We start from the raw sequence: 25,664 nt of genomic DNA, 5'->3' as shown, positions 1-25,664 counted from the left end.
TTCAGAAGGATCCAAATTAGTTGCAGACTATGTAAAGCAAAGTATTGTGGTTGTTGAGGGGGAAGATCCTGCTGGGACGTGACCTGAAGTGAACTGTGAGGCAACCACAAAGCCAACAGTAGCATGTGTGAGCTGTAAAGTTACCTCAGCCTGCACCAGCTACTTTTTTTAAGCATCCATCGCACATCTTTTCTCATTACTGACATCCTGTCCTCCACCTGCAGTTGGATGTATTGCCGTTGTAACGGTGTAGAGTCTGCTGGTGTGCTGTGCTTCTCCAGCTATTAGAGTATATTAATTGGCAATTTACATGTTATCGATGCAGAAAAGATAATTAGAGCTGTTTGACTGCTGCTCACAGCCGTATTATATGCTGCAATGCTGAAACCCATCAGTGCTCTGTAGATGTTAATGTGAAAATATTGTCAGCATAGTGATGAGTGAGATAAGCAGGAGCTGGTAGAAATCAAAGAGAGAGCAACCCTGCATGTTTGTTTCTCAGTATTTCTGCAGACACAAACAGCTTTGAACATGTTGGAAGAGATAAATCAACTGAATTTAAGGACCCGGACCTGAACCCTGGTGTAAATGCTAACCACTGCACCATCGTGCCGCCTCCAATAATGTCATATATAATACAAGTGCTTTTACATTTGGTACCTAAAGGTTATTGTATTATTGAGGTTACTTGAGTGACAGATCTTAATACGTCTTATATTCAGTGTTCAGGTATAGGAAAAGTAGTTAAAGGGTAACTTTGACTTTTTCATCCTGGACCCTATTTTCACGTTTTAGTGTCAAAGCGACTAACAGAGACAGCAACTTTTGAAACTGGTCCAGTATTGAGTAAAAGCGCTGCAGCAGTCAGACGCAACACAGGCTGCAATGTAACATTACAGGGCAATTGTGCGCCGTCAATTTATATCCACTGAAAGTGCTTGTTTTTGACGTTGATAGGCTCAGATTGTTATTATAAGTGACAATTTATGGAAAGGATCCCTACACAGATAGACCTATTTTTTAGAGGGTAAGATCCTTTTTGTTTAACCAGAAACCTGAAATCGCTATCGTCAAACCAACCAGACTCCATTTAAATAAACAGGTATTTTATCACTGTAAAACACACTTTATTCAAAGTCGACAGAAACAAAATAAAACTTACAAAAGTTGTCATGGTTCATCTTTCCACTGTTCTAACAATCACCAACTCTGGTTTGATTGAATTAAACCCTAAATTCACCCAGTTAGACATGAAAATATGCTGGCTCTATACACACTAAAATTACTGCTTTTTTAAATGGAGTCTGGTGGGTTTGGGGATAGCAATGTCAGGGCTGTTTCTAGTTAAACAAGAAGGATCTTACTCTTTTAAAAAAAAAGGTCTTTCTCTGCAGGGATCCTTTCCATAATGTTGTCAGACACTTATGGTAACAATCTGAGTCTGTCAGTGGCAAAAACAAGCACTTGTAGTGGACGTACATTGACGGTGTATAATCGCCCAGAGTGGTTACATCGTAGCCTATCGCCGCTCACTCAAAACGGGACTATATCCAGAAACTGTTGTCTCCATGAGTCACTTGTGGAAAAAAAAAACCCCACATTTATTTCACAGTTTAACTAGTGAAGAGTGCTGTTTGTGGATAATTCGTACGCAGGCACTCAAGGAATGAGCAGTCTATGCTCAAACACTGTACAGTCTCTGTGCTTCAATGAGATTTTTCCAATGATTCCCTCCAAAACTCTTTTCTTTCTCCCTGCTCCAACTTCCTGCCCCACTCCCACTCACAGTCCGAAAGGTCAGCTGAGCTCCTCTGGCATTCCCGCTGTGTTTGAGAGTGCATGAAAGCATGAAAAGAGAGGGGGTAAGGCTGTTCTGAGTCGTATTTGACCTGACGCACACCAGCCCTGAATTATGGGGCTACTGCATTGTGGTGTGTATCAAATCTCTCCTGGTAAAAGTGCTGAGCTCATTGCTGCAGACTGCAGTGAGTGGGTGGCTTGCATAACAGCAATACACAGAGAGGAAACACAGGCGGGTATACATGAGACAGAAGTGGAGGTATTTTTATTTGATTTGCAAACATGTAAAACTGCATAAAGTCCTGATAATGAAAAATAAGACGTGTCAGGAGAGGTTGAGAAGTCACAGGCTTATACAAAGTACCTCCCCTCAACTTGAAGAGATACAACAAAAGATAAATCTGTCCTCATCACATATTGACGTTAGGTCATGGACTTTCCACCTTGACATACGACATGCAAGGTACCTTGGGTGCATTGGTTGTTGACGATCTGGGACGCCGTGTCAAGTTTTGCCTGTTACATGCATTGTCTTCTTTCAAAATACACTTCTGTTTTCACAGGAAATTTACCGTTTACATACAGTCTCTTTCAAAATAAAAGCACTACGTCGGTACAACAACGCAAATTGACGTTTTTATTTCTTCTGCAACTAACAGGTGGTTGGATTTAGGAATAAAGAACAGGGTTTAGCTTTATAATCTTACGGGACGCTCTCCTGGCTGAAAGTCGGTGTTTGTTGGACCCATCCACCACCCCTCCAGACTACCCTACTCTGATTTGCCGCCTTAACTTTCGTTCTTGTCCTGCTGTGTTTCCCCCGCCGCCAACAAGTGCTGTTATCCTATATCAGCAACTGGCTGCATATCATGCCGATGTTAAAGGACACCTTTTTTCGTCAGTTTCTGACGCCGCAAGTCACCTCCCAAGCACCGGATTTCGACGACTTCGGAAAAAGACGGTTGGTCCGATGGCTTAGTCGATAGAGCAAGCATCCCATATACAACGGCAACGTCCCTGCTGCAGCAACCAACCCTTGTCCCCTTCATTCTTCAACTGTCCTATCTAATAAAGGCAAAAAAGCCAAAAACAGAAAGAAGAAAAAACGTTTTGGTGAATGTTAACTCTTCGAGACTCAAACAGTTGTTAAGATGAAACCATTTGAGATGTTAAGAGGGGATATCTCTCTGAGCTGGAACTGTAACAACTCAGAGACATCTGAAACATGTAGGGTTGCTCTCTCTTTGATTCTTGCCAACTCATCTCACTCTTCACAATTCTGACAATATTTTCAGATTAAGAAGAGAAGATCTAGAAAGCACTGATGGATTTTAGCATTGCACTTTCATCATCACCATTCAGTACCTTAATCACAATGCAAGAATGTTGAATAGAGCTCTCCAATTTTTTTTGCTTCCTTGGCAGACACTCCTTCACAAACATGAGAGCCAGAAGTCAGGATTTCGGCGGATCTTTCTCTTTACAGGATCACTTTGGAACTTTTCCTGTCGTCTTCGATGGCATACTCTTGCTCGGCAACATGTATGTCTGGTGTTGAGTAGATTCCTCTTCCATAATTTCCTTTGTCTCTTGATGACGCCTTTGGCTCCATCTAAGCTTGTTCCATGGTAGGAAACCATTCTCCAGGTACAGAGAGACTCCTCCATCTGTTTGTGCCCAACCAGGTGTCTCCATCTGGATATTTACCTTTGACGTTCAAGGCCATGCGTTACCAACCTTTGGGGCACACATAACGCTCATCACCTCTCAGAAGCTGAGCCGAGTCAGAGAGAAGTCGTTTTAACTCGTACATTTCAGAGAAACAAAATACTCACCAAAAGCGTCTCTGTTAGTCTTTCCACTGCTCCAAAAACTAACCAACTCTGGTTAGGTTGAAATAAACCCTTAATTCACCAAGTTACCTGTTAAATTAATATCACCACATCAGTTTGAAAGGTAGCATGTCATATGTTGTGTTCACAGTTTGTTTAACACTGCCCAAAAGCGTCAAAAAAGCTAGTTTCTTGGTAAAGGAACAAAGGTTGCTTTCACGTTCAGTGTTTATCACCAAAAGTTGAGTACATTTCTTTCCTCAATAAACATTTACTGATTAGATTTTTATTTTAATAGTCTAAATCCTGCATTATTCAGTCATGTTAGCTGCTAGCCGTCTTCTTCTTCATTGCGTTGTTGGTTATTGCCACCTAAACCGACAACAAACTCTTAAAAAAAATACCCTTGTCGACATGTACGTTTTTAATCACTAGACCAGTAAACATGACATCGCACCACAATCTTTTCCATACATTGAACCTTTTATTAGCTAGGCTCATATTTAAAGTAGAAACCACACTACAAGTTTTTTCCTCTTTACAAAACTTCTTATGTACACTACAGTGCTGACAGTTAAAAATCACACAAACAAAATAGAAAAAACAAACAAACCAAAAAACTTTGAGATAAATAAACTCTGTGAAAACAAACGCCAGGCCCCTGAAGACTTGTTTTGTTTTCGACCATAATTTCGTCACATTTGTACAAAAAATATAGAAGTTCCTGTCAGGGGTGTTTTTTTGTTTTTTGTTTTTTTTTTGGTAACATCTGAAACCCAAAAAGATAAAAAGAGCTGCAGAGCGCCTTGCAACTGGCATCAAGTGCTTCATCGTCACCTCGCTCTCCCCAAAGCCGCAGAGCCAAGAGTTCTGTCTCTGAAATGAGGTCCTTAAGAGAGCTCAAGGTTTAATATTCCAGGATTTTCCAGGCCTGCGGTGAGACTAATCATTAAAAACACAACCCTGCTTTTAGGACATCGTCTCACCAAGCCACAGAGTTTGACTCATCCCAACTTGTGCCGCAGATATTTGGAAAGTTTTCAGCGGCTTTAGAGACCAATTTAAGGCTCTTTAAGTTTTCCAGTGAAAACATGAAACTGAGGCTTCTAAAAACTCCCATGAAAGGACAGAACTCCGTCTCTACACGGCTCGGGACCATTTAGTAGTTCACAGTTAAGGACAGGCACTGGGGAAATGTTGTGGGCTACATTAGCAAGTGGGCTGTACTCCAATATCGATAGTAAAATCAAGACATCAATGACAAAGAAGAAATCAAGTTTCAACATCAAAGTGAGACAGAAGAGTCTGGATTTAAAAATCAGATATTCACCACTTGGAGAAACATATTCATAGTTGTCGCAAAAAACAGAATGTCAATAATTTATTGTGGTTTTTAAACACAAGAGGTCACTCCAGTCCCTGGTTGATAAATAAAACATTTCATAGACACACTGCAGAGAAACTGGACTTCAATTAAATAGATAAATAGTGCTTTGGGAATGAACTCTCGACAGTGTACCTTCTGTGTCCTGGAGCATGTTTCCATTAAGAATAAAAAACAAAGTTTTCATAGGAGTTGTGATGCCTGAATTATTAAAAGGACAGTTCACCCCAAAATCAAAATTCATATAATTCCTCTTATCTGTAGTGCTGTTTATCGCTCTACATTGTTTAAGCATGAGTTGACGTGTTGGAGTTGTCTGCCTTCTCTCTAATATAAGGAAACTAGATGGCACTCAGCTTGTGGTGCACAAAGCAGCAAAATAATACATTTGAAAAACTCAACAGCAATGTCTCTTTCCAGAAATCACAACCTGGGCCCAGTTAAAAAAAAAATAGTAGAGATAAGGACGATCCAGATTTGGAAATCCCATGTTTTGCTGTGCAGGATCAGCTGATCCATCATACTTTTGTGCCAGTCTTTTGAAGCTTGGATCAAAAAGATAAGATCATCCTGATCCAGATACCGACTTTTCAAGATTACCAAATCCGGATATCCATGGGACTGCATATTGCAATGTAGGCAGGCTACCAAAAAACATGCTGCAATTGCCACTTATCACCACAGGTGTGAACAAAGATAATCTAACAGAGATCTTTGAGGCCCTGATCACACAGAAAGCATTTTAGCAGCTGGAGGCGGCTCTTTGTCGTTGTTTTTGATGAGAATGAAGCTTTTTGCTTGCTGTCTTTGCGTTGCGATGTGCCTTGCATTTCTGCGCTCTAAGCACCAGGGGGTTTTGCCGGAGCACTCTGAACTCCTGGAATTGAAAAACCTTCAACTCAGAGCAGAAAAACGCCCCATGTCACCTTTTTTTCTCCATTGTCCAATCGGATGATTTGAGAGGCAGGCCTTCAGTGGTGGTCATGACAACAAGTTTACAGTTGGTAAACAATGGAGGAGAAACCGGTGGTAGCGGTTGTTGGATACCCAGAGCTATACAGCCTGACGATAGACAGCAGGTTGTCAAACTGCCCCCGAGTCATCCTAAAATATGCCTGGAAACAGCCATCATGGGGGAGAAGCTCCTGGACCAACTGGTGGTGCTCCCTGTGATCCACCCTCTTTTTTAGGGTCTCATGAACCCATTTTCAGGGCTTGATCCAATCCAATATCCAAAATCTGATCACCCGTGGATTATCTTGAGTAATAATAATAATAATTTCTGGAAAGAGACATTGCTGTTGAGTTTACCTATGGATTATTTTGCAGCTTTGAGCACCACAAGCCGAGTGCCATCTAGTTTCATCATATTGGAGAGAAGGCAGACATCTCTACGGCTGATATCTCCAGCACTCTGCAACTCACACCAAACAATCTAGATAATAAACAGCACTACAGGTAAGAGGAAAAATATGTACTTTTAATTTTGGGGTGAACAGTCACTTTAAAGTAATAGTCTTGGAAGAACTTGAAATTGCCCTGTTGATAATCAGACGTAATTAGTGGCTCCAATAACATCAACTGTATTTAAACAGCTGCTGATATATTAATGTTACAAAGTGCTGTAATGAGTCACATCTGGGACGTCTTGACCTCCTGCATCTGTGTGATATTGCTCTGCTCGTTGTTATTTTTATCCAGATGCTGTGAGATCAAAAGTTTAGTCATGGCGAGCTCTTAATGTAGCTGCATAGGTACTAACATCATGTTGCAGATTGAACCCTGAACTACTACCTTAAAAGGTAACAAAGATTTAGTTTTTTGTTTTCTTTTTTTAGGAGACCAATATATTTATGGATGTGTCCTGAATATTTTTTATTCCTGAGACTCTGAAGGCCGGTCTGTGTAGCAGCCTTGGCTGGGTCGAATTCGTCCTTGGCTGAACAGTCAAGTGCTCCGTTTCCAAAATTAGGAGACCCTGGTACACATCCAACAGACGCTGAGAAACACAGCAAAGTTACACTAAGAGCTCTGCCACTGGTGTCGAGGGCTACTGGTACAAGATAAGCGCCATACTTTCACAGTTGTTTGACATTTTGGGAAATATTCACTTTGTTGTTTCTCAGAGAGTCAGACTGTTACCACTCTGCCTGTATGTATGGTAAATATGAAGCTATCAGTAGCAACAGGTTAGCTTAGCTTATCCCCAGCTAGTAAAAATCCACCTGACAGCAGCTTTAGAGCTCACTAACTAACACGCAAGTGTAAAAATTACACCTGGTTAGGGACCGGGGCCGTGCCACCCATAGGGCAGGTTAGGCAAATGCTATAGGCGCCAGCATGCCAGAGGGTTTTTCTTTGTTGTTGTTGTTTTTCTTCCCCATTCTATTCGAAAAATTAGACAAGAATACACTACACAACAACAACAGCACATATAGCCATACGTCTTTAAATAGTAATGAAATAATGTTTCTAATTTAAAGTTCTGCCTGCCTGGCATCCTTCTGCCTCTCTGGCAGGCAGCATCAATTTCGCCGCGGTCCACTTAAGCACTTGCGAGCTAAACTCAGCTCATTAGCCGCTAATGATTAGCGGTCAGGCATATATTCATATACTGTATATTTATGTTTTCCAATTTTCAGATTTGTGCAATTTGTGATGTTACAGTTGGCATTTTTTATATTTTGGCTGTTTGCTGTGTTTAAAATGTCATTAGATCAAGGCAGGCTGTAATGTTAGGTGCCATTATGGTTATGCCATGATGGTTTCACAATCAACAGCTATTTGATTAATATATATTGTAAAAGCCCAGTTTGTCAAATATACGTATCTCCTCTTTTTAGATGCACTTCTGAAGTATTTGTCCCCCACCTTTGCAAATCCTGGGCCTACTAATGTAACTGCAGCGACCTCATCCACCTCAGCACCAAGTGATGCAGCCTCAAGTGCATCTCCCTCCCACACACAAACGATGTGTGGGAGGGGACGATTATGATGATGATGAGCGCTTCAGTTCATCATCTGTACAGGTAAGAAGCCCTGAGACTGACTCAAGGCAATCAGAGGACAGCGCGGAAAGTAAAAAATCTCAAGCCCAGAAAATAGTGTCAAAGGAGCTGGGAGATGTCCTAAATATTTTATTGGATGATGCCTCTGACGCTGAGCATGATGTGCTGCTATGTGACACCTACCAGGAGAGTGATAGTGTCGTGAGTGACACCAGCGAGTTTGCTGCTGCAGCAGTCAGGGCAAATAAAAGCCCAGGACCCAAGATAACGCTTCTGTTGGTTAAACAGTATGCTAAACAGTTGATACATTGTGCCGCAAGAAATCTTAAGAGAAGATTCTCGCCCAACAGCAAAGTGAAAAGCAGAGAATCACTGCAATCCTTTGCTGACTCTGTCTCTGAACTGCTCCGACCAGAGGGTGGTGAGAAACAGCCAGCTGGAGATGAAGCCTTGCAGTTAAAAAAAACTGCAACATATTGCTGAAGGTAGAGACCTAGTTTTCACAGAGGCACTGGGGAGTCTCCTTTCTGATTACACCATCGAGGGGATGACTCGAGAGTCATTTAGTCGGCTTGGACCATTTAAAAATACACTGGCCGACATCAGGAGGGCTACTTCCAGGACAGTGTGGCGTTTCCAGGTACTGCTGAGGTGGTGGATGACATATCAGACTGGCATCCATTATGACAATGTCATGAAGGCTTTAAATGCTACTGAATCAACCTCACCAGCACCCGCAGTCACAGTACTGGAGACAGGTGCTGAACCGGTGCTCCATTTACCACCAGGCCAGGATTTAGTGACAGAGACAAACAAACTCTCTGTCCAAATACTTGTTGACAAGCTGGTTACAAGGGTCTTTAACAAAGCTAAGGTCAACAAAAGATGTGAAGACCTCTATGTCACCATTGACCGCCTTTTCAATAAGATATGGGCCGAGGTTGAGGGAGCTGATTTTGATATCTCCCCAGGAACTTTCAAAAGCCTCGACAAGGCCGTTTTAAAGGACTTGTGTGAATTTTGGGGCTGTGCTGAGCTTGTTCTGCTGTAAATGAACCGAGGAGAACAAGAAATCGATCACATAGCTCGCACCTTTAAACATCATCTTAAGACGCCACCGAAGCAACGTAGTGCCATCTGCAGGTTCTTCTCCAGTCTGGGCCAAGCAATCTCAAAGCCCTTCACTTCAACCTGCACTCACTCCCATTTAGGTGACATCCGACAGGATTCATGTTGGAGGAAAAAATTGGCGTGAGGCAGCAAATATCTTGCCTAGGGTGCCAAATTGGTCAGGCACGGCCCTGCAGTTTGAAGTGGACCAAGTTCGTCCTTTTGTTGATAGATTTTTCCAGCAGCTGTCAAGAGCACAGCTTCAAATGCCTTCGATTTTTCAGATCTTTATCATGCTTGTCTGCAAATCCAAAGATTTAAACACACTGTACTTAGGAAATAGAGTTTTGTTTGTTTGTTTGTGTCATGGTGTTAAGTTCAAATCTTTTAGTGGTGGTTATAAATTCAAAGCTCGACAAGACTTTACAGAAAGGAGAAAACCACAACACCAGCAGTTTTGCAGCAGGTTATGTGCCAGACTATTTCCTGACCAGGAGCAGTAACTTGTAGAGTCGACAAGACTGCAGTGTTTCCAGTCTTTAAGCTAAGCTAAGCTAAGCGACTACTGGCTCCAGGAATTTACCGCACATACAGGAGTGGTCTCAAGCTTTTTATCTAACTCTCGTAAAATAAATACATTTCCCAAACTGTCAAACTATTCCTTTAAACTGTGACTCTCTTCATGGTGCTGCTACACTCTGTAGCGTACTATAATTGCCATGGGGGGGGCACTTAAAACTGCACTAATATTCTTCCTGGACAATAAAACACTGGAGCTAATTCAACAGGACATTACTATCTTTTATCAATAGCTCTGAAATCAGAATAAAAATACTGATATTTGCAGTCGCCGTGTCAATGATGGGAAAATGCATTTGTACTAATATTCAGCGGATTATTGCAGAGCATTATTGCTCAAAATACAATATCAGGGAAACATACTGTGACATCCTGTATTGACTAAGGTTTATCTGTACAATATAGAGGAGGAAATGTGATTTGACCCATCATTATTCCGGAAACAGTCTTGGGCACAAAAAATATACTAGGAAAAAAGCCACAAAAATGGAAGCATTAGCTGCAAGTTTCACAAAAAGGTCATCACGATGACCTTTTTATATAAATATCTGACACAAAGTCGTTCAAAGCAGAATTTTACCGTCTTTCCTTCCTTCCTTTGACGGCTCGCTTCAAACAACAGAACCGGACAGCAGTTTGGCAGACGAGTGAGCTCATTCAAACCTCGAGCCTGAATAATATCTTTAAAGTCAAAACTGATGCAGCCGTACGTGACCGAAGGCCAAAACTACTGACAAATGCAACTCTCAGTATTTCTGAGTACAACCGAAGAGTTCAGTACAATCTAAACCAGTCCAGTGGAGAGGTCTGGGGTGAGTTAAGTCCAACTCTGCTTCATAGACTACCAAACTGTGATCATACCGATACACCGTCTGCCTCGTTATTTCCTTTATACATCGTTTTACAACACAACCGAAATAAAACCTTACATTTAAAAACAGCATCAGTATGTACAAAACTACTATAAAATCTGTTTCTGCTCCTCTTCATGCTTCGGGGGAGAGAGGAGGACAGAAGGGGAGGGTTGAGGAGGAGGAGGAGGTGGAAGAGAAGGCGGAGGGGGAGGCGGCGAGGAGGAAGGAGGAGGAGGCGGGTGAGGGTAAGACTGAGGTTGGTATTGTGGTCGTAGCGGGTAAGAGCTGGGCGGCTGAGGGAGGTAAGACTGAGGTGGGAGGAAGTGGTGAGGAGAGAAGTGGGGATGCTGAGGGGGGAAGAAGGTGTTGGCGTGCGGGGTGAACTGATGGTGAGACAGGTGAGGGGGGAGCGACTGGGAGCTGGTGAGGGGAGTGTTTGGTTGGTGAGGGGCGGCGATCAGCGGAGGCTGGTAGTACGGCTGAGACTGCGTGGTGATGTTTGGTTGGTGGTGCAGGTGCATGTTGACTGAGTGTGGCGGTGCTTTCTGACTGAGATAAGAGTTCAGAGGTTGGGGCTGCTGAGAAGGGAGTGGATTCGGGGGGAGCATCGGTGGTCTGTGAGGGAGGTGGGAGTGTGGCAGGAGAGGGGAGAAAGACGGGGGAAGCATGGGAGGGAGGTGAGGAGGCGGTGGTGGGAGATGCTGGGGTGTGTATTGCTGCATGTAAAGTCCTTGCCTCGCATTGTCCTGCGGCAGATGCATCTGTGGATCTGCAGACGTCCTGGCGTCCACACTGTGAGTCCACCTCTCTTGGAGTGTGTGTGTCCGTGAGTCCGTTGCCATTCGAGCGACTGTGTGTGTCCGTGTGTCGGCTTGTGAGCTTGCAGAGGTTTGTACATCCACACCAGGTGACGCGTGTGACGTTCCGACCTCCTGTGTCCGTGTGTCAGAAGGGACGTCTGACTTCAGGCGAAGCAAGTCTTTCGGTTGGTCTGACGAAGAGGAGGAAGGCAGCTGGGAAGTCGAAGAAACCGTGGAGAAGTCCGCTGCAGTCTTGGGAGTAGCAGTAGATGTAGCAGTTGTTGACACAGAGGAAGATGTGGACAAAGCAGGAGACAAAGAAGAGGTAGAAGATGGACTGGGAGCTGCAAGAGAGGAGCGAACAGCGGAAGAAGAGGAAGATTTAGAGACGGGTGATTTAGGAGCTGAAGAGGAGGAAGATGTCATTCTGCTATCCGAATGATGGTGATGGTGGCGATGATGAAGGTGCTTTGATGCTTTGGGTTTTGTGTCCTGATGAGGATGATGAGGGGTTGGAGAGAGAGGTGAAGGTGATTTATTCTTGCAGGGAGGAGGCGCAGGAAGTTCTGCTTTCACCTTAGCAGGAGGTGAATCCTGCCGCTTGAGTTTTCCTCCATCTTTCATGCTCTCCTTCTCCACCTCTTTGTCTCTAGCGCCGCTCATGTTCGAGTCCACTGCGAGAGCAGGCTGAGACAGGAGAGGTGGATGTTGATCCTCTTCCTCCTTTTTGACAGTCAGCAACGTCCTGTTCTCTGCCACCTCCTCCTCCTCCTCCTTTATCCTCTCCTTCAACCCTTTCTCACCCTTTTTCTTTTCTCTCCTCTCCTCCTCTTTCTCCTCCACTGCTTTCCTCTCCTCCTTCAACTCAACCTCCTGCTCCTCCTCCTTCACGTTAACCTCCTCCTCTTCCTCCTCCTCCTCTCCCTCTCCACGGTGGTACTGTCTCAGGCGGACGTGCCACGCCAGGCTGCAGACGGACGACACGGTCTTGAACTGGTGGACCACGTTGCGAGGGATGAAATAGATGTCGTTGTGGCACAGGCGGATGCGGGCGTAGTGAACGCCCTCGCGCCGTAGCTGGTTCAGTTTGGCGTCGTCCACCCACTGCACACACTGTAAAGATAGAGGAGATGAAGAGGTGCGCTCCAACATGAAACCTCAACTGAAAAATAATTTACAAATGTCCCCTTTTTTATTCTTCTTTACGACCTTTGTTCTGTACAGTGAATACATATTTTGAGAACAGATAAAAGTGTGTATGGACACGTGTGATTCCAGTGAATAATTTCCACTGAGAAACATGTAGGGATGCACCGATATGGAATTTTCAACCGATACCCATAACTATTAATTACCTACTTCTCATGGCCACTGACCGATATGATAACCTCTATTTTTTGTATTTTAAAAAGAAGTGTGTAACCTGTAGTTTATTTACAACTAAGGGTAAGAAAGGCTCAGATGTAGTGAGAAAATATGGATGATTTAATATTCCATAGCCCTGACTGAACCAAATCTATCTGACATCACTTTTGGTAACACAACAAAAACAAATAACAGCTGTGACTCTTCATACCTGCCGACATTAGGCTGTGAAAAAGGGCAACCCAAAATCATACATTTATTTATTTTATTTTTTTATTTAACTGTTATTTTTCCTGGAATATTCCCATAGAGATTTAAAATCTTTTTTGCATGAGTTTAAACATACAAGAAAGAAACAACAGACTTAAAACACACAGCCACTTTACAGCGATCAATTTAATTAGCAGTGTTCAGTAGGCGGACACGTGTATTCATTGGTCAGGTAGTAATCCTAATCCAGTTGCTCATAATATTATCTAGTTTAAGGCAACTCTTAAGCTGACACCAAGATGACAGAGCAAAAACTGTATCAGCACTTTCACCAAAGACAGTGTGCTGTCGCCTTTATGGAGGTATTATAATAAATTACTAAGCTGACACTCATCTTTTCTGGGCTCCAGACAAGTTCTCTAACTCACTGTAGTTCACCTTTGCTCCACAGAGTGGCAGCATCCACATCACATTCATTTAACTTTACATCTAACCCCTGTGTTTGATCCTCAGCGTTACATGGAGGCAACACTGAGGAATATCATAGTCTAATTTAGGACCTAATAAAGATGACGAATCTGAATGTGTGAGCTTATTGTGTGTGTGATGCAAAAACCTGAGACAGTGGAGGTTCGTGCAGGTCCAACTGCAGCCTCTGAACGACTTGAGGGAAATCACCAGCATGGAAACACACGACGTCTTTGGTTACACGAGGAGGCTCCGAGCTGAGAACAAGTGAGGGAGGGAGGGGAGGAGCAGGATTACAAGTCATCTCTTAGGAGAGTAAGCTGTATAAATACTCAGCGTGTGTTGCCTCTAAACAAACAGCCACCACTCCCAGCAGTGTCATCATATGTTGCTTCACCGCCTACCTGTCCTCGGCCCGCACAGCCTTCAGCACCCCCACGGCTGCTGTGGTCTGTCGTTCAAAGCCCTGACCGATGTGATCGGCGTGGGCCCGAGTGCGATCCTCAAACAGCATCTCTCTGGGCTCGCTGGTCCTGGGCAGCGACTGCATCAGGTTCTTCACCTCGTTGGTGGAGCTGCGCCGGGACAGAAATAAACAGTGTAGAGTGAACAATAGAAACACACATCAGAGTGTCCACACAGTTCTACAGAGAGATTTCTCCCCCGTCTCTGCTTCCCTGCCGTCTAAATAAAGAGGAGGATGACAAAAGGTGAGTGGGCGGCTTTGTTCATTTCTTTGTTTCCTGTCTGCTGTGGCAAAATAAAAGCACCAGACAGGCTTTATTTATCATTGATGTAATCCAGACGCCACTGTGTGACACCAGGGGCACAGAGGATGCTGGGGAGGATGAAAACCTGCATTAGTGTGGATATAATAAAACATTCTTGTTGTGTGTTCAGGCAGTGTAGGAGCTGTTTTAGATGGGCTACAGTAAACAATTATTATCAGTGAATCTGTCGCTTCTTGCCTCAATTAATAGTTTGGTTTGTAAAATATCAGAAAAAAGAAAAAAGGTTGTCACAAAATCTTTTTTTGTCCAACCAACACTCCACAAATATTCACTTGAATATCATAGAAAACTATCAGCAACTATTTCCATTTTACAAACTGGAACAAGAGATTTTTAAAAAATATTTTCACTTAATTCATTATCAAAATAGCTCCTAATTAATTTTTTTGTTGATCAACAAATTGATTACGTGTTTCAGCTCTACTTCAGCATATCAGTGATTAAACGATTAGCTGATTAGATGACAACTTTGACAATTAATGAACAGAAATGTATTAGTGTTTGATAAATTTGAAGTCATTTACTGAGCCCAAATGTGATGTGGTGGTTCCAATTTCTTAAATGTGAAAATCTGCACCTTTTCTCTAACTTTTGACACTGTAAATTTAATGTCTTTTGGTGTGACAATGTAAAAACAGGTATGTTTGACTCACGACTAATGACTAATTTCCCTGACGTTTAAACAGAAAGTTAAAGTTAAACTAGTCGACTAAGAAAAAAATTCAGAACAGTCAAAGTCAGCATAATTAAATCTTCATGGTTTGACATGGTCTAAAATAATAATGAGTAAAAGAGCCATCTGAGATTGTTTATCACATTTTTCAACAAACAAATTGTATTTTAAAAGCCACTGAAACGTGCCAAATGTTGTTGATTGGAAAAAGAACGTTTGTAAATTGTCTTGTGAAAATTTTCTCAGAATAACTGTGTACTCTGTGCCATAAAATCAATCTGATCTGTTGCTACTATGAGTTGGATTTTTGACTGCTGCCCTGGCAAGAAGTAACTTTTAATGGTACTTTCCTCAGGGGTCTTTTGGCATCAGTAATCACCAGACTTTGTGAAATATGTACAGAATTAAACAACAGGAATAAAAAGAAGTTTGCAATATTTTGTGATTATCCTACAAAATATAACAACTCGCTAAATAAAAGCTAAGAAATAACATTTATTTAGCGAGTATTTAACGTCCCGACTCACCTCTATTAGAACACACACACACACACACTCACAGTAACTCTCTAATGCAGTGTTAAGCAAATTGAGTGTTAAGCAAATTGATGACTTAAGATGTAACCTCGAAAAAAAGTATTTATTTTTACCATTTTCTCCCATTTAATAGTTTAAACGATTAAGAAAAAAAAAGTCCATATATCTATCAATCTGAACATAATTGTTAGTTGCAGCCTTAGAACAGTTTTGATATAGAGGATGAGAGCATTCATTAGTGTGGTCATTATAAACAGCATTTCTTGTGCTGAATAAATGTGAATGTCCAAACCGCATGTATTTAAGCACGGAGTAAAACTATATTTATTTTAGGGCTGCATTATTTGGGGAAAAAAATCATATTGAGATTATTGTGACAGATACTGTACCTGCGAAATGGGTCATGATTTTAGTGGAAATGTTTTTGCATTTCATTTTCATTGACAAAAACACAAAAATGACAATGATGTGATTTTTGCTGGGGCCTGTACCAAACAAGCACGTTCTCTTTGTATGAAATATGATTTGTAGGCCTAAGTATCAGCCAAGCATTTATAATGGTATGTTGTGACACATTTTCCTTTGCCAGTAAATTGCAGCTTGTGCGATTCGGATATTGCAATTGGCTATATTGCGATTTCAGTAATGTTTCGATTAACTGTGCAGACTAGTATCTTTTTCTTCGGATGCAAATCATTTATTGTTTCCAAATAATTCCAAATCCCTTGCGTGGCTAATATGGTATCTAAACTCTTCCAAACACAAAATAGTGGTAACAGGAAAAGGAGAATGAAAAATTGGAAATGAGAGATATCCTCTGTGTATCTTTGTGTCAAAAAAAATTGAGCTTCATTTCAAATAACTTGGAGCAGTGCTCCAACACGTCCACATACGTTCACACTCTGCTTCATGCATCCAGAATGAGAAGCTGAGAAGTAACGGCATTTCAAAAATGAGCCATGTTGCCAAACAATGGAAGTACTGCAGTCAGCTCACCACTGGATCAGTGACTCACTCTGGAGCTGCAGTCAGAGTCAAACGACAGTATAAACACACACTCACAGTGTGTGAGAGATTCCTTCGAGAGTGTAACACAGACAGAACAGCAGCGAGACTACCCGCGCTGAACACTTAATTGTGCATTCATTCATTCAGAGATAAGAGCAGAGAGGCAGGAGCTGGTGGAAGAGGAAGAAAGAGGCAGAGGAAAATAGTACAGAGACTAGGGGGGTGATAAACACACACACACACACACACACACACACACACACACACACACACACACACAGCCCAGTGTGTCTGAGCTGACTGCAGGCTGACAGTAATGAATGTAAAACCAGGAAAGCTGGTAAGTGAAACAGTGAAAAGAAGAGAGTGTAAAGGGAGGAGTGCTGAACATGCACATCCAGAGTGATATTCACCGTCTCCCTCCTCTGTGTGTGTGTGAGGTCCTCTTGTTCTGGCACAATGTACGTCAGTACTGCAAGTGGGCAACTGTCTCTGCACCAAGACGACAAGACAGATTCCTGTGCATTTATGGGCAAATAAAGTGGGAGGGAGACGAAAAGAGGAGTCCGGGGGGAGTGGATGAGTGGCAGGGAGAGACGGAGAGAGACGAGATGATGGAGGGAGACAGGGGATAAAGACGGAGAGGGAGGTGGAGGGAGAAAAGGAGAGACAGAGGGAACCACGCTCTCTGACGACAGGCACTGATAAAGTGCATCTTAAAGCTGCAGCTCACACTCCTGAAGAGGCTGTACATCACATTTACATTTCACACGCTGAGCTAATGCACCTGTGACTTGGGCTGCTGCTAATGATCATTTGCATTATTGATTAATCTGCCAACTGTTTGCTCTGCTGATCAATAATTGTTTAGTCTTTAAGATGTGAGGAAAAAAGTTGTGTAACTGTTTCACACAGCCCCGTGTGACATTTTTAAAGTGGAAATAGGCACATTTTTTGCTTTAACTCATCATTATGAACTAAATATTGATTGCAGAATGTAATGTCTACTTGATGGAGGTTCGATTTATAGCATGAAAGAGGTGCATTAACCACTGCGTAACCACAACGGGGGAGGATAGTACTTTTGTTTTCCCTGGTCACTATGCGTAGCTATCCCCAATTATCAGCTCTTTGCAGTTACTGTTTCAATAACTAAACCGGAAAACCAAAGTGTGAACTACTAAATAAATCAAATTCCACAGGCTAGTTAATAACATGTCGGGCAGGAAATCCAAAGTGTGGGATCATTTTGAGAAGGTGAAGGACGAACCCAAGGTGATATGTAAACTCATCTTCATTGGTCGACTACAAACATGACGTATCATCTGAAACATGGAAGTAGCTACATGCCCATTAGCCCACAGCGTCATTAACAGGCGGCTCGCTCAGTGTGTGACGTGCACTTGTAGATAAAATATAGGCCTATATTAATGAAGGTTCATTAGTACGGTTTTGTGTTTCTATGTAATGTAGCACAGTGTTAACAATGTTACTGATACTATTCTTTCTCACATCTTCAACTCAAACCGTTGTGTTGCCCCGCAGCAGCAGAGCAGGGTCCAGCCTGGTGATGAGGATAGAACCACCTCTGCCTCATTTAGAGCCAGGAAAGACCCTGCAGGGGTTCGGAAAGTTGTCTGTTTCCACTTTAAAGATCCCCTCCAGACATTTTTAAGACATAAAATACTCTGCTTTGAATCATAATGAGTGTCGGATTAGTACCTCGTTAAATATTATTAAAATTCTGTGTGAAGGTTCACTGTAGGCTTTAAGTTTCCACATCAGACAAAGATGCACACTGGACTGAAAAAGCATGCCAGTACGTTCACATCTTAAACTCAGTCTGGTAGCATTGATTTTAGGATTTCACAGATCACTTTTAAAGCTCATCTGGGTTTGGCCCCAAGCTACAAAACAGAGATGTTGACCCCATATGAGCCAGTTCGTAGCCTTAGATCCTCAGGTGGGGCCCGTCTGGTCGAGGCTTAAATGTAAAGGTGACCGTGCTTTTGCCATCAGGGCCCCTCGGCGATGAGGAAATAAGGCAGAATCAGTGACTTCTGTTAAATCACGTCTTAAATGTTGTTTTTATAGACTTGCTTTTATGTGATGTCGACTTTTAATTTACCTTTTTATGTCTGTCTTGATCCTGCCTATCTTTAATTAATATTTTGTGTTTCCTTCTTTTATTCTTTTTATTGTTTTTGTTTTATTGGTATGGTTTTTTAAAATAATTTTTATCTCTACTTCGCATCGTCATCTGTCTTTTTGTGTCTGATCTCTTGTGTAATTCTTCCTTAACTTTTGTCTGGCCTTAGTTCAGCATTATTGGATGGCTTCTATTGTTATATTGCCTCTGGCATTTCAAAGCACTTTGTAAACTCTGTTTTTAGAGGTGCTACATAAATAAAGTTATTACTAATATTTTTTGTTTAACCAACAAACCCAAAGATATAAATTCAGTGTTATACGGAATGGAGGAAAGCAGCAAATCCTCACAAGGGAGGAGCTTGAACCTGAAAATGTTTGGGGCCCTAACTAATGATTATTGTTGATTAATCTGAATGTCATTTTTTTGATTAATCGATAAATTGTTCGGTCTATAAAGCATGAGAAAATAGTGGAACTTTGTCAGTCAGTGTTGCCCCAAGCCCAAGACGACATCCGCAAAATCTTGTTATGTTTACAGCACAAAAATATTTGATTTACTGTCGTAGCGGAGTATAGAAACTACAAAAAAATTCACATTCAAAACTAGGGCTGGGTAACAAAGTTCGGTTCTTTTATAGCATCGACCGAATTGCTTCGCTGCTAATGAGTATCGAAAAATGCCTTGTCTTTTGGTGCCAAGTTTCAATACCTAGGAGTCACGTGATCGGAGCCACGTGATCTGAGTCACATGACTCCTAGTGATCAAGGTCTGATATGCTGCTGGTGATTGGCTGTAATGTTACATGTAGCGGCAGGGATGCATATGTGGGCAGTGTTGCCAACTTAGCGACTTTGTCGCTATATTTAGCGACTTTTCAGACCCCTCTAGCGACTCTTTTTCAAAAAAAAAAAAAAAAAAAAAAAAAGCGACTAGCAACAAATCTAGCGACTTTTTCTGATGTTATTGAAGACTTTTGGAGACTCTGACGTGAAAGCATGTATCGTTCTTATTCTTCTCAACGAGCAGCCGATGCTGCCGTGGGCCCTTCCCTCGCCCCAAAGCACTCATAGGCGGCCCAGTCCTCCCTCCCAGCTGCAGTCAGAGCAGATGTTAACCCCTCCACGTCCAGACTGCAAGTGAATCGCGCATGCGCGGAACCGCCATTGGCTGATCCCGACCTGGCTTAGAGTCAGGGCGGGATGTAAATGTAAAATTTTCTCTGTCTAATATAAATCATTGAAAGAAGGTTCATTTGTAGTTCTAAACATATTCAGGGTGTTTTTTTATTCAGTTTTTGACTCTCCCATGACGTTATTCTTCTCTCCAACAGCCACGGGTTAAAAAAATCCATATCTTCACAGCCCTAGTTGGGATGGCAGTGGCTCAGGTAGTAGAGCAGTTATCTAATCTGAGAGATTCTGGCTTTTGAAAATGGAAATCCATCCCCTTCAGCCGGCTTGGTCACTACAAAAACACCAAACACCAAAATCACTTCACTTCCTCTCTTTGGTCTGCTGCATAGTCTGTTTGCATTTCCCACTGTAAGCGAACCGCACCAGGGTTCACTTGCAGGTAAACCAAGACCCCCAGTTTTCAAGCGGACCAGTGTTCGATTGTTTGGTCCACACCAGAGTTCAAATGAGCGTTCACACCACTACAAACAAACCATAGTATCCCTGGAAGTGGTCCAGGGTTTGTTTAAAGCGGACCAGATAGCGCCAGTGTGAATGCGTCCTAAGAAGGCGGAATCAGAGAATTTTGACTTAATTTCATTTTTAAAAATTACTCAAACCAGAATGCCCAAACTAGAATGCATGTATGTACAGATACTTGTTCATAATGGGTTGGACAAGCAACATTTGTGTACTTGTACTGTATGCATCTATACAGATATCCATTCTGTTGTTGGTGCTGAACTTCTTGCTGGTCATACTACCCATAAGAGCTTTTATTGTATTTTATTTATTTTGTCTTTTGTATTTGTACTGTTCATTTCTGAGGGGGCAACTTGCACTTACTTAATTACTCAAACTATTTAATTGATTATTATATCATAAATTAGTTGAGAATTAATTTAATAGTTGCCAACTGATTAATTAATCATTGCAGTTCTACTCAAGGTATTAACTGATAATCAAAATAGCTGCCCATAAATTTTCTGTTGCTTGACTAATAGATTAATTGTCAATCACCTCAGCTCCACTTGAGTCTGAGAACGATGAGGTTTGACATCTTGCAGACAGCTGCAGGTGGACTCAAGTCGTCTGTCATTCGTCATGCAGTTTGTATCTAAACAGGAACAGCGTGCTCTGTATCTGTGTGAGGCCTCCGTCCTGTTTGCCAGGGCTGCTGCCGTTACTATGCAATTATTGTAAATCTCTGGGAGAGCTGCGCTCTCTTGCTAAAAGCTGAAATATTTTGGTTTATTTTCATCGTCTGACCACTATAATCAAGCTGAATTCTCAGACTGAGAGTCTCAGCGGCGTCAGAAATGCACAGTGGCTCGACCTTTTCACCGAAACCGCTGAGAAACAGAAGCAGCGCTGTGTGAAGAGATGTTCCCCATACACAAGCAGCCTTCCTTCCTGTAACATAGCATACGGTCAAACTGCAAATAACATCACGTCCTCTCTTCCTCTGCTCTTCGAATTATTTCTTTCAAACACACGGTTTTATGTCTTCTTCTTCATACACACAGACAGACATAAACAAAAAGCCCTGCACTGCTGAGACATATCCAATATATGTGCTTTCTTCCAACACACTTTAGAGTTCCTGAAAATAACGGCACAGCACAATAAATCAACTTAAAGAGAGAAAGAGAGGTCAGGGGGAGGAAACAGAAGACAGATCGTAAGAGAAACAGAGAGAGAAAGATGGATATTTTGAGGACAAGGACGGAGAAATGTGGGAGGAGAGGAAAGAAAAGGAAAGAGAGATTGAAGAGAGATCTGGGAGCCAAAAGGGGGGAAATTATTAGAAAAGTGCAACTTGGTTTGTAGACGTCACATATATTCATAATCGAGTGATGGGATGAGACAGGACGCAGAAGAAAGAAGAGAAAAGGAAGTTAAACCACCTCTCCCTCTCTATCCATCCATCTGTGTCTCTATATAAACAGATTACTTCAGCCCCAGCTGTTAGACAAGTGTTTCTGACAGCACACACAAACATTCACACTGCTGCACACAAAGCTGTCCTCTTCAAACACTGTGCACCAGCTGATGCATAACATATGTAACATAATGTATGTATTGACAGGCTGGATTCAGGTTTACACACTAATGATAAAGTGACTATATTTTCTTTATTACTTCACTCAGTAACATCTGACTGAAAACAAACAAACCAGGGCTGTAACTAAAAATTATGTTATATATTAGTCTGCTAAAGCCCAAGGTGACGTCTTCTTTTTTGTCAACAGCTCAAAGATATTCCGTAAACAGGGCTCCATATACCAAGTGCATATGCAAAATAGTGCATGTAAAATTTGAGCTTCAGCTCTACATGAACTGATGCATAAATTCATTTAGGGCTGCCAACTCTCGCGCACTGAATATGAGACAAATGCAATTGACACCAATCACACTCTCTCAAGCCACACACTAATTTTCTGACTCAGTGGAAAACAAATTTCTAACCACTCGCAATGTGAAAAGAGGAAGCCTCAAGGCTCCAATAGTTGCCATGATAATTAACATCAAAAATAGTATTCAGATGCTCTGTTTATATCAATATATATGTATGTATAAAATAAAAATAGTAATCCCACATCATTTATAATGCGTCAACATTAATTATTTTTTAGCAATTCTCAGACGAGAACTTTTATACGTAGTGACATAGTGACGCCAACTACCTGTCATCTAACGTCAGTCACTAACAGTCCAGCACTACGGAAAGTGTTTACAGATGGCTAGCTCCTGAACTGGTTTCAAAATTTGCAAAGACGACCCCAAAAAGGTGAGCACCACATGTGCCAAAGAAAACTGGTATGTCACAGATATACAACTAACTCGGCAAATCACCTGAAAAACCCTAACTAGTGATGGCCAAACGAAGCCTCATGAAGCATTTTCCTTATTTTCTGAGCCCACTAGATGGCACTTTTTGTTCAACAAAAGGTTGAAAGCACACTGGATTGCTATTCTTTGAGCCACTCTCTTTAAACCGAGAGCGCCATCTAGTGAGCTCAGAAAATAAGGAAAATGCTTAATTTGGCCATCACCACGTAAGAGCTTAGCCATCTTGCAGTGTATTCTTTTGCTAGCTATTATGGCGAATGTTACTGTGACCTGCGTGCTAACAAAGTGGCTAATTGTTAAGTTATTTTGGATAAGTTGTGGATATTTCTAACTAAATATTCGATGCCCAAAAACTGGTATTTGGGGATACCCTACTGACAGCACACCGACAGAGGAGACAGAGCAGCACAGCACAACAGCAGCATCATTAAACTCAGCAGTCAAGTGAGCACAGTTTCTATGACAGGTCAAAATGTCCCTGACTATGACCATATACAATCTGAAGTAGCTTCACTGTAAATTACCGTAACAGAAAGCAAGCTCAAATGAAACTGTAACTTTTTAAACTCTCATTAATTAAATAAATAAATATTTTCCTCCAGATTTTTGCTGAAATTTTCAATGTATCCTGTCCAGGATGACCCTGACTATAACCATGTAAAATATGAAGTTATTTTACGACACAGTTTTGTACACAATTAAAGGGAAAGATAGCTTAATTTACATTATCACATTCATAATTTCCTCATATTTGAAATGTCATAAAAAAATCCAATCAATTCAGCCATGGCCACGACTGAGAAAGGAGGACAGATACACTAAATGGTGCAGTCAAAAAATGTTTTGGTTCATGTAAGAAATAAATCAATGCATGTAATTTTAAAAGCTACATGCACCAGTGTATGTAGTGAGGCTGACCCCACTTCTTCAGAACTTTGATTTCGATCATTGTCTAAATCAGTATTCAATTTTGGTTTTTAAATTTGTATATTGGGACTTTTAAACTTTGTGGTTTTGTGGCTCCGACTCGTTCTCATCTAACATCAGTCACCATCAGTCCAGCACGACTGAAACTGGGACAGTCTCACCACACGTGACAGGCTTACAGATACATGGGCAAGATGTCGAAAAAGTCAAGCATCTGTAATAGTTTCAATATTTGCAAACATGACCCCCAAAATGTCGAGTGCCAGATCTCCCAGAGGACCTGACATATAAATCTACAACCGGTTTGGCATATCACCTGAAAACTTAAGTGACAGTTTAGTCATTTTGGAAAGTATTCTTTTTTTCCCCTGGTTAATGTTGCTGCGACCTGCATGCTAACAAAGCAGCTAATTGTTAAGTTATAATGTCCTCATCTCTCATAACCCCTCTCACTGAAGCTTCGATGTCCAAAAACTAATATACAGGACAGTCCTAGCACGTGCACAGAAACAAAAATATATTTTCAGCCCCGATGATGATGATTAATGACATGAAACAGAGAAAAGCAAAGAATTCCTCGAAATATAACTATTAACAAACTACTTGGTTATTTTTCTGTAATCCACTGATCGTTTCAGCTTTTAAATCAGAAATATATTTTAAAACATGACTACTGATGTGACCACCAATCGACAGAGACAAGAGAGAAATAACTGCTGCATGGGAAGAATGTGTGCAGTGTGTGTTGTCCCGTGCTTGGCCGGCTGCCACGTGAAGTAGCGTCTGATGTCGACTCTATTAACATAACGATGATCTCATCTGAGTGGTGAGCCACATACCGCTCACTCACATCACACACGCAAACACAGACAAACACACACACGTTCCCTCTAATGGTCTAGCTTACAGAAATCCTCTGTGTGTGTATATGTGTGTGCGTGTGTGTGAGACGGAGCTTATGTGTGAGCAACAATGACACTGTGACAGACAAACAGAGAGGGTGTAATTGCCTCATCCGGCGCTGCTCGGCTATAACAAAGCTTCGTGCTGCTACCGCGGCTGCTGCTTCAAATGTGTGAGTGTGTTTTGCTACTGTTTTTTCATAATCAGTCCTCGTGGGCTGTGCGGAGAGTACAGAGGCAAGCTGGCTCAATAAGGTACACACACACACACACACACACACACACACACACACACACACACACACACACACACACACACACACACACACACACACACACACACACACATACACCAGAGACTTGTAGCCAGTACAAACAATCACAGAGACTAAAATCCCTGCTAATTCTGTCTCATTGCAGCGCTTAAAGTGGATCCAAAATATTGACTGGCTTTATTTGTGTGTGTTTGTTTATGTAATGCGCAGTAAACTGTAGTGTACTCACCGTTTTCTTTTAAAGGGGGACTTTGGTATATCAGCTACAGGTATCATCTGTTCTCCTGGTCTGACCCACATTATGGGACCGTCGTCGCTCTCTGTGGGATTCATCTGCCTCAGACTGGAGAGCGTTCCCCATGGGAGAGTCCGCTGCAGCCAGACAGACGAACAGAGGAAGGGGGGGAGGAATAATCAAAGCAGTGTGTTAGCACATCCCTCACTTTTTCAGTTAACCAATTCAAGTATTTTATTTATTCCACAGTCTCCCAAAAAGAAATCTCATGCGCAGAAATTGCACCCCCTGGCAAAACTTGTCACTGGCACCCGAGATGCTTCAGAGGGTGCTGAATCAGAGCCAGAGCCCTCGACGGATAGAAAATGCCAGAGGATGTGCGTCTTTTGATATTCAGCGTACGACGCCACTCCTCCACACTGCACGCCGGAGATTTGAAGTGTCGACACAGAATGGCAAACAGAAGAAAAGCTTGTCACTCCTGCGTTTCAGGGACAGCAGTAAACACAGTATTTCTGGTGGTCTGTTCCTGCGCACACACATTTTTTTAAAAAGGGAACCAACTTCCCCCGAACTGAAAGCTGGAAGCTGCATCAAATCACTCTGACACACCAACTTAACGTCTCTTCTTTGCCAGCCACCGCTGAGAATATTAGGTGTGTTGTTGTGTCAAGTGGTATTTCTCCATCTGTTCAGTTTGTGGCGTTTCCAAACAGTCGACAGTGTAAAC

The 25,664-nt window shown here is 42.0% G+C and overlaps 1 protein-coding gene across 1 annotated transcript in view; it reads right to left on the bottom strand.

Moving 5' to 3' along the window:
• Positions 1–4,096: 4,096 nt before the first annotated feature.
• The window catches only part of LOC126384722 (lysine-specific demethylase RSBN1L-like), a 61,535-nt gene continuing 39,967 nt past the window's right edge, over positions 4,097–25,664 (bottom strand). The window contains exons 6-9 of the mRNA XM_050035948.1: positions 24,929–25,071; positions 13,815–13,985; positions 13,559–13,667; positions 4,097–12,480 (exon numbers count right to left, since the gene is read on the bottom strand). Coding sequence (XP_049891905.1) covers positions 10,675–12,480; positions 13,559–13,667; positions 13,815–13,985; positions 24,929–25,071 — 2,229 coding nt within the window. The 3' untranslated portion in view covers positions 4,097–10,674. The remainder of the gene's footprint in view (positions 12,481–13,558; positions 13,668–13,814; positions 13,986–24,928; positions 25,072–25,664) is intronic.

The sequence above is a fragment of the Epinephelus moara genome, chromosome 23 (genome assembly GCF_006386435.1).
Source record: "Epinephelus moara isolate mb chromosome 23, YSFRI_EMoa_1.0, whole genome shotgun sequence".
Taxonomy (NCBI): Eukaryota; Metazoa; Chordata; class Actinopteri; order Perciformes; family Serranidae; genus Epinephelus; species Epinephelus moara.
The sequence above is the reverse complement of the archived record's forward strand: the minus strand, read 5'-3'. Positions and strand labels throughout refer to the sequence as shown.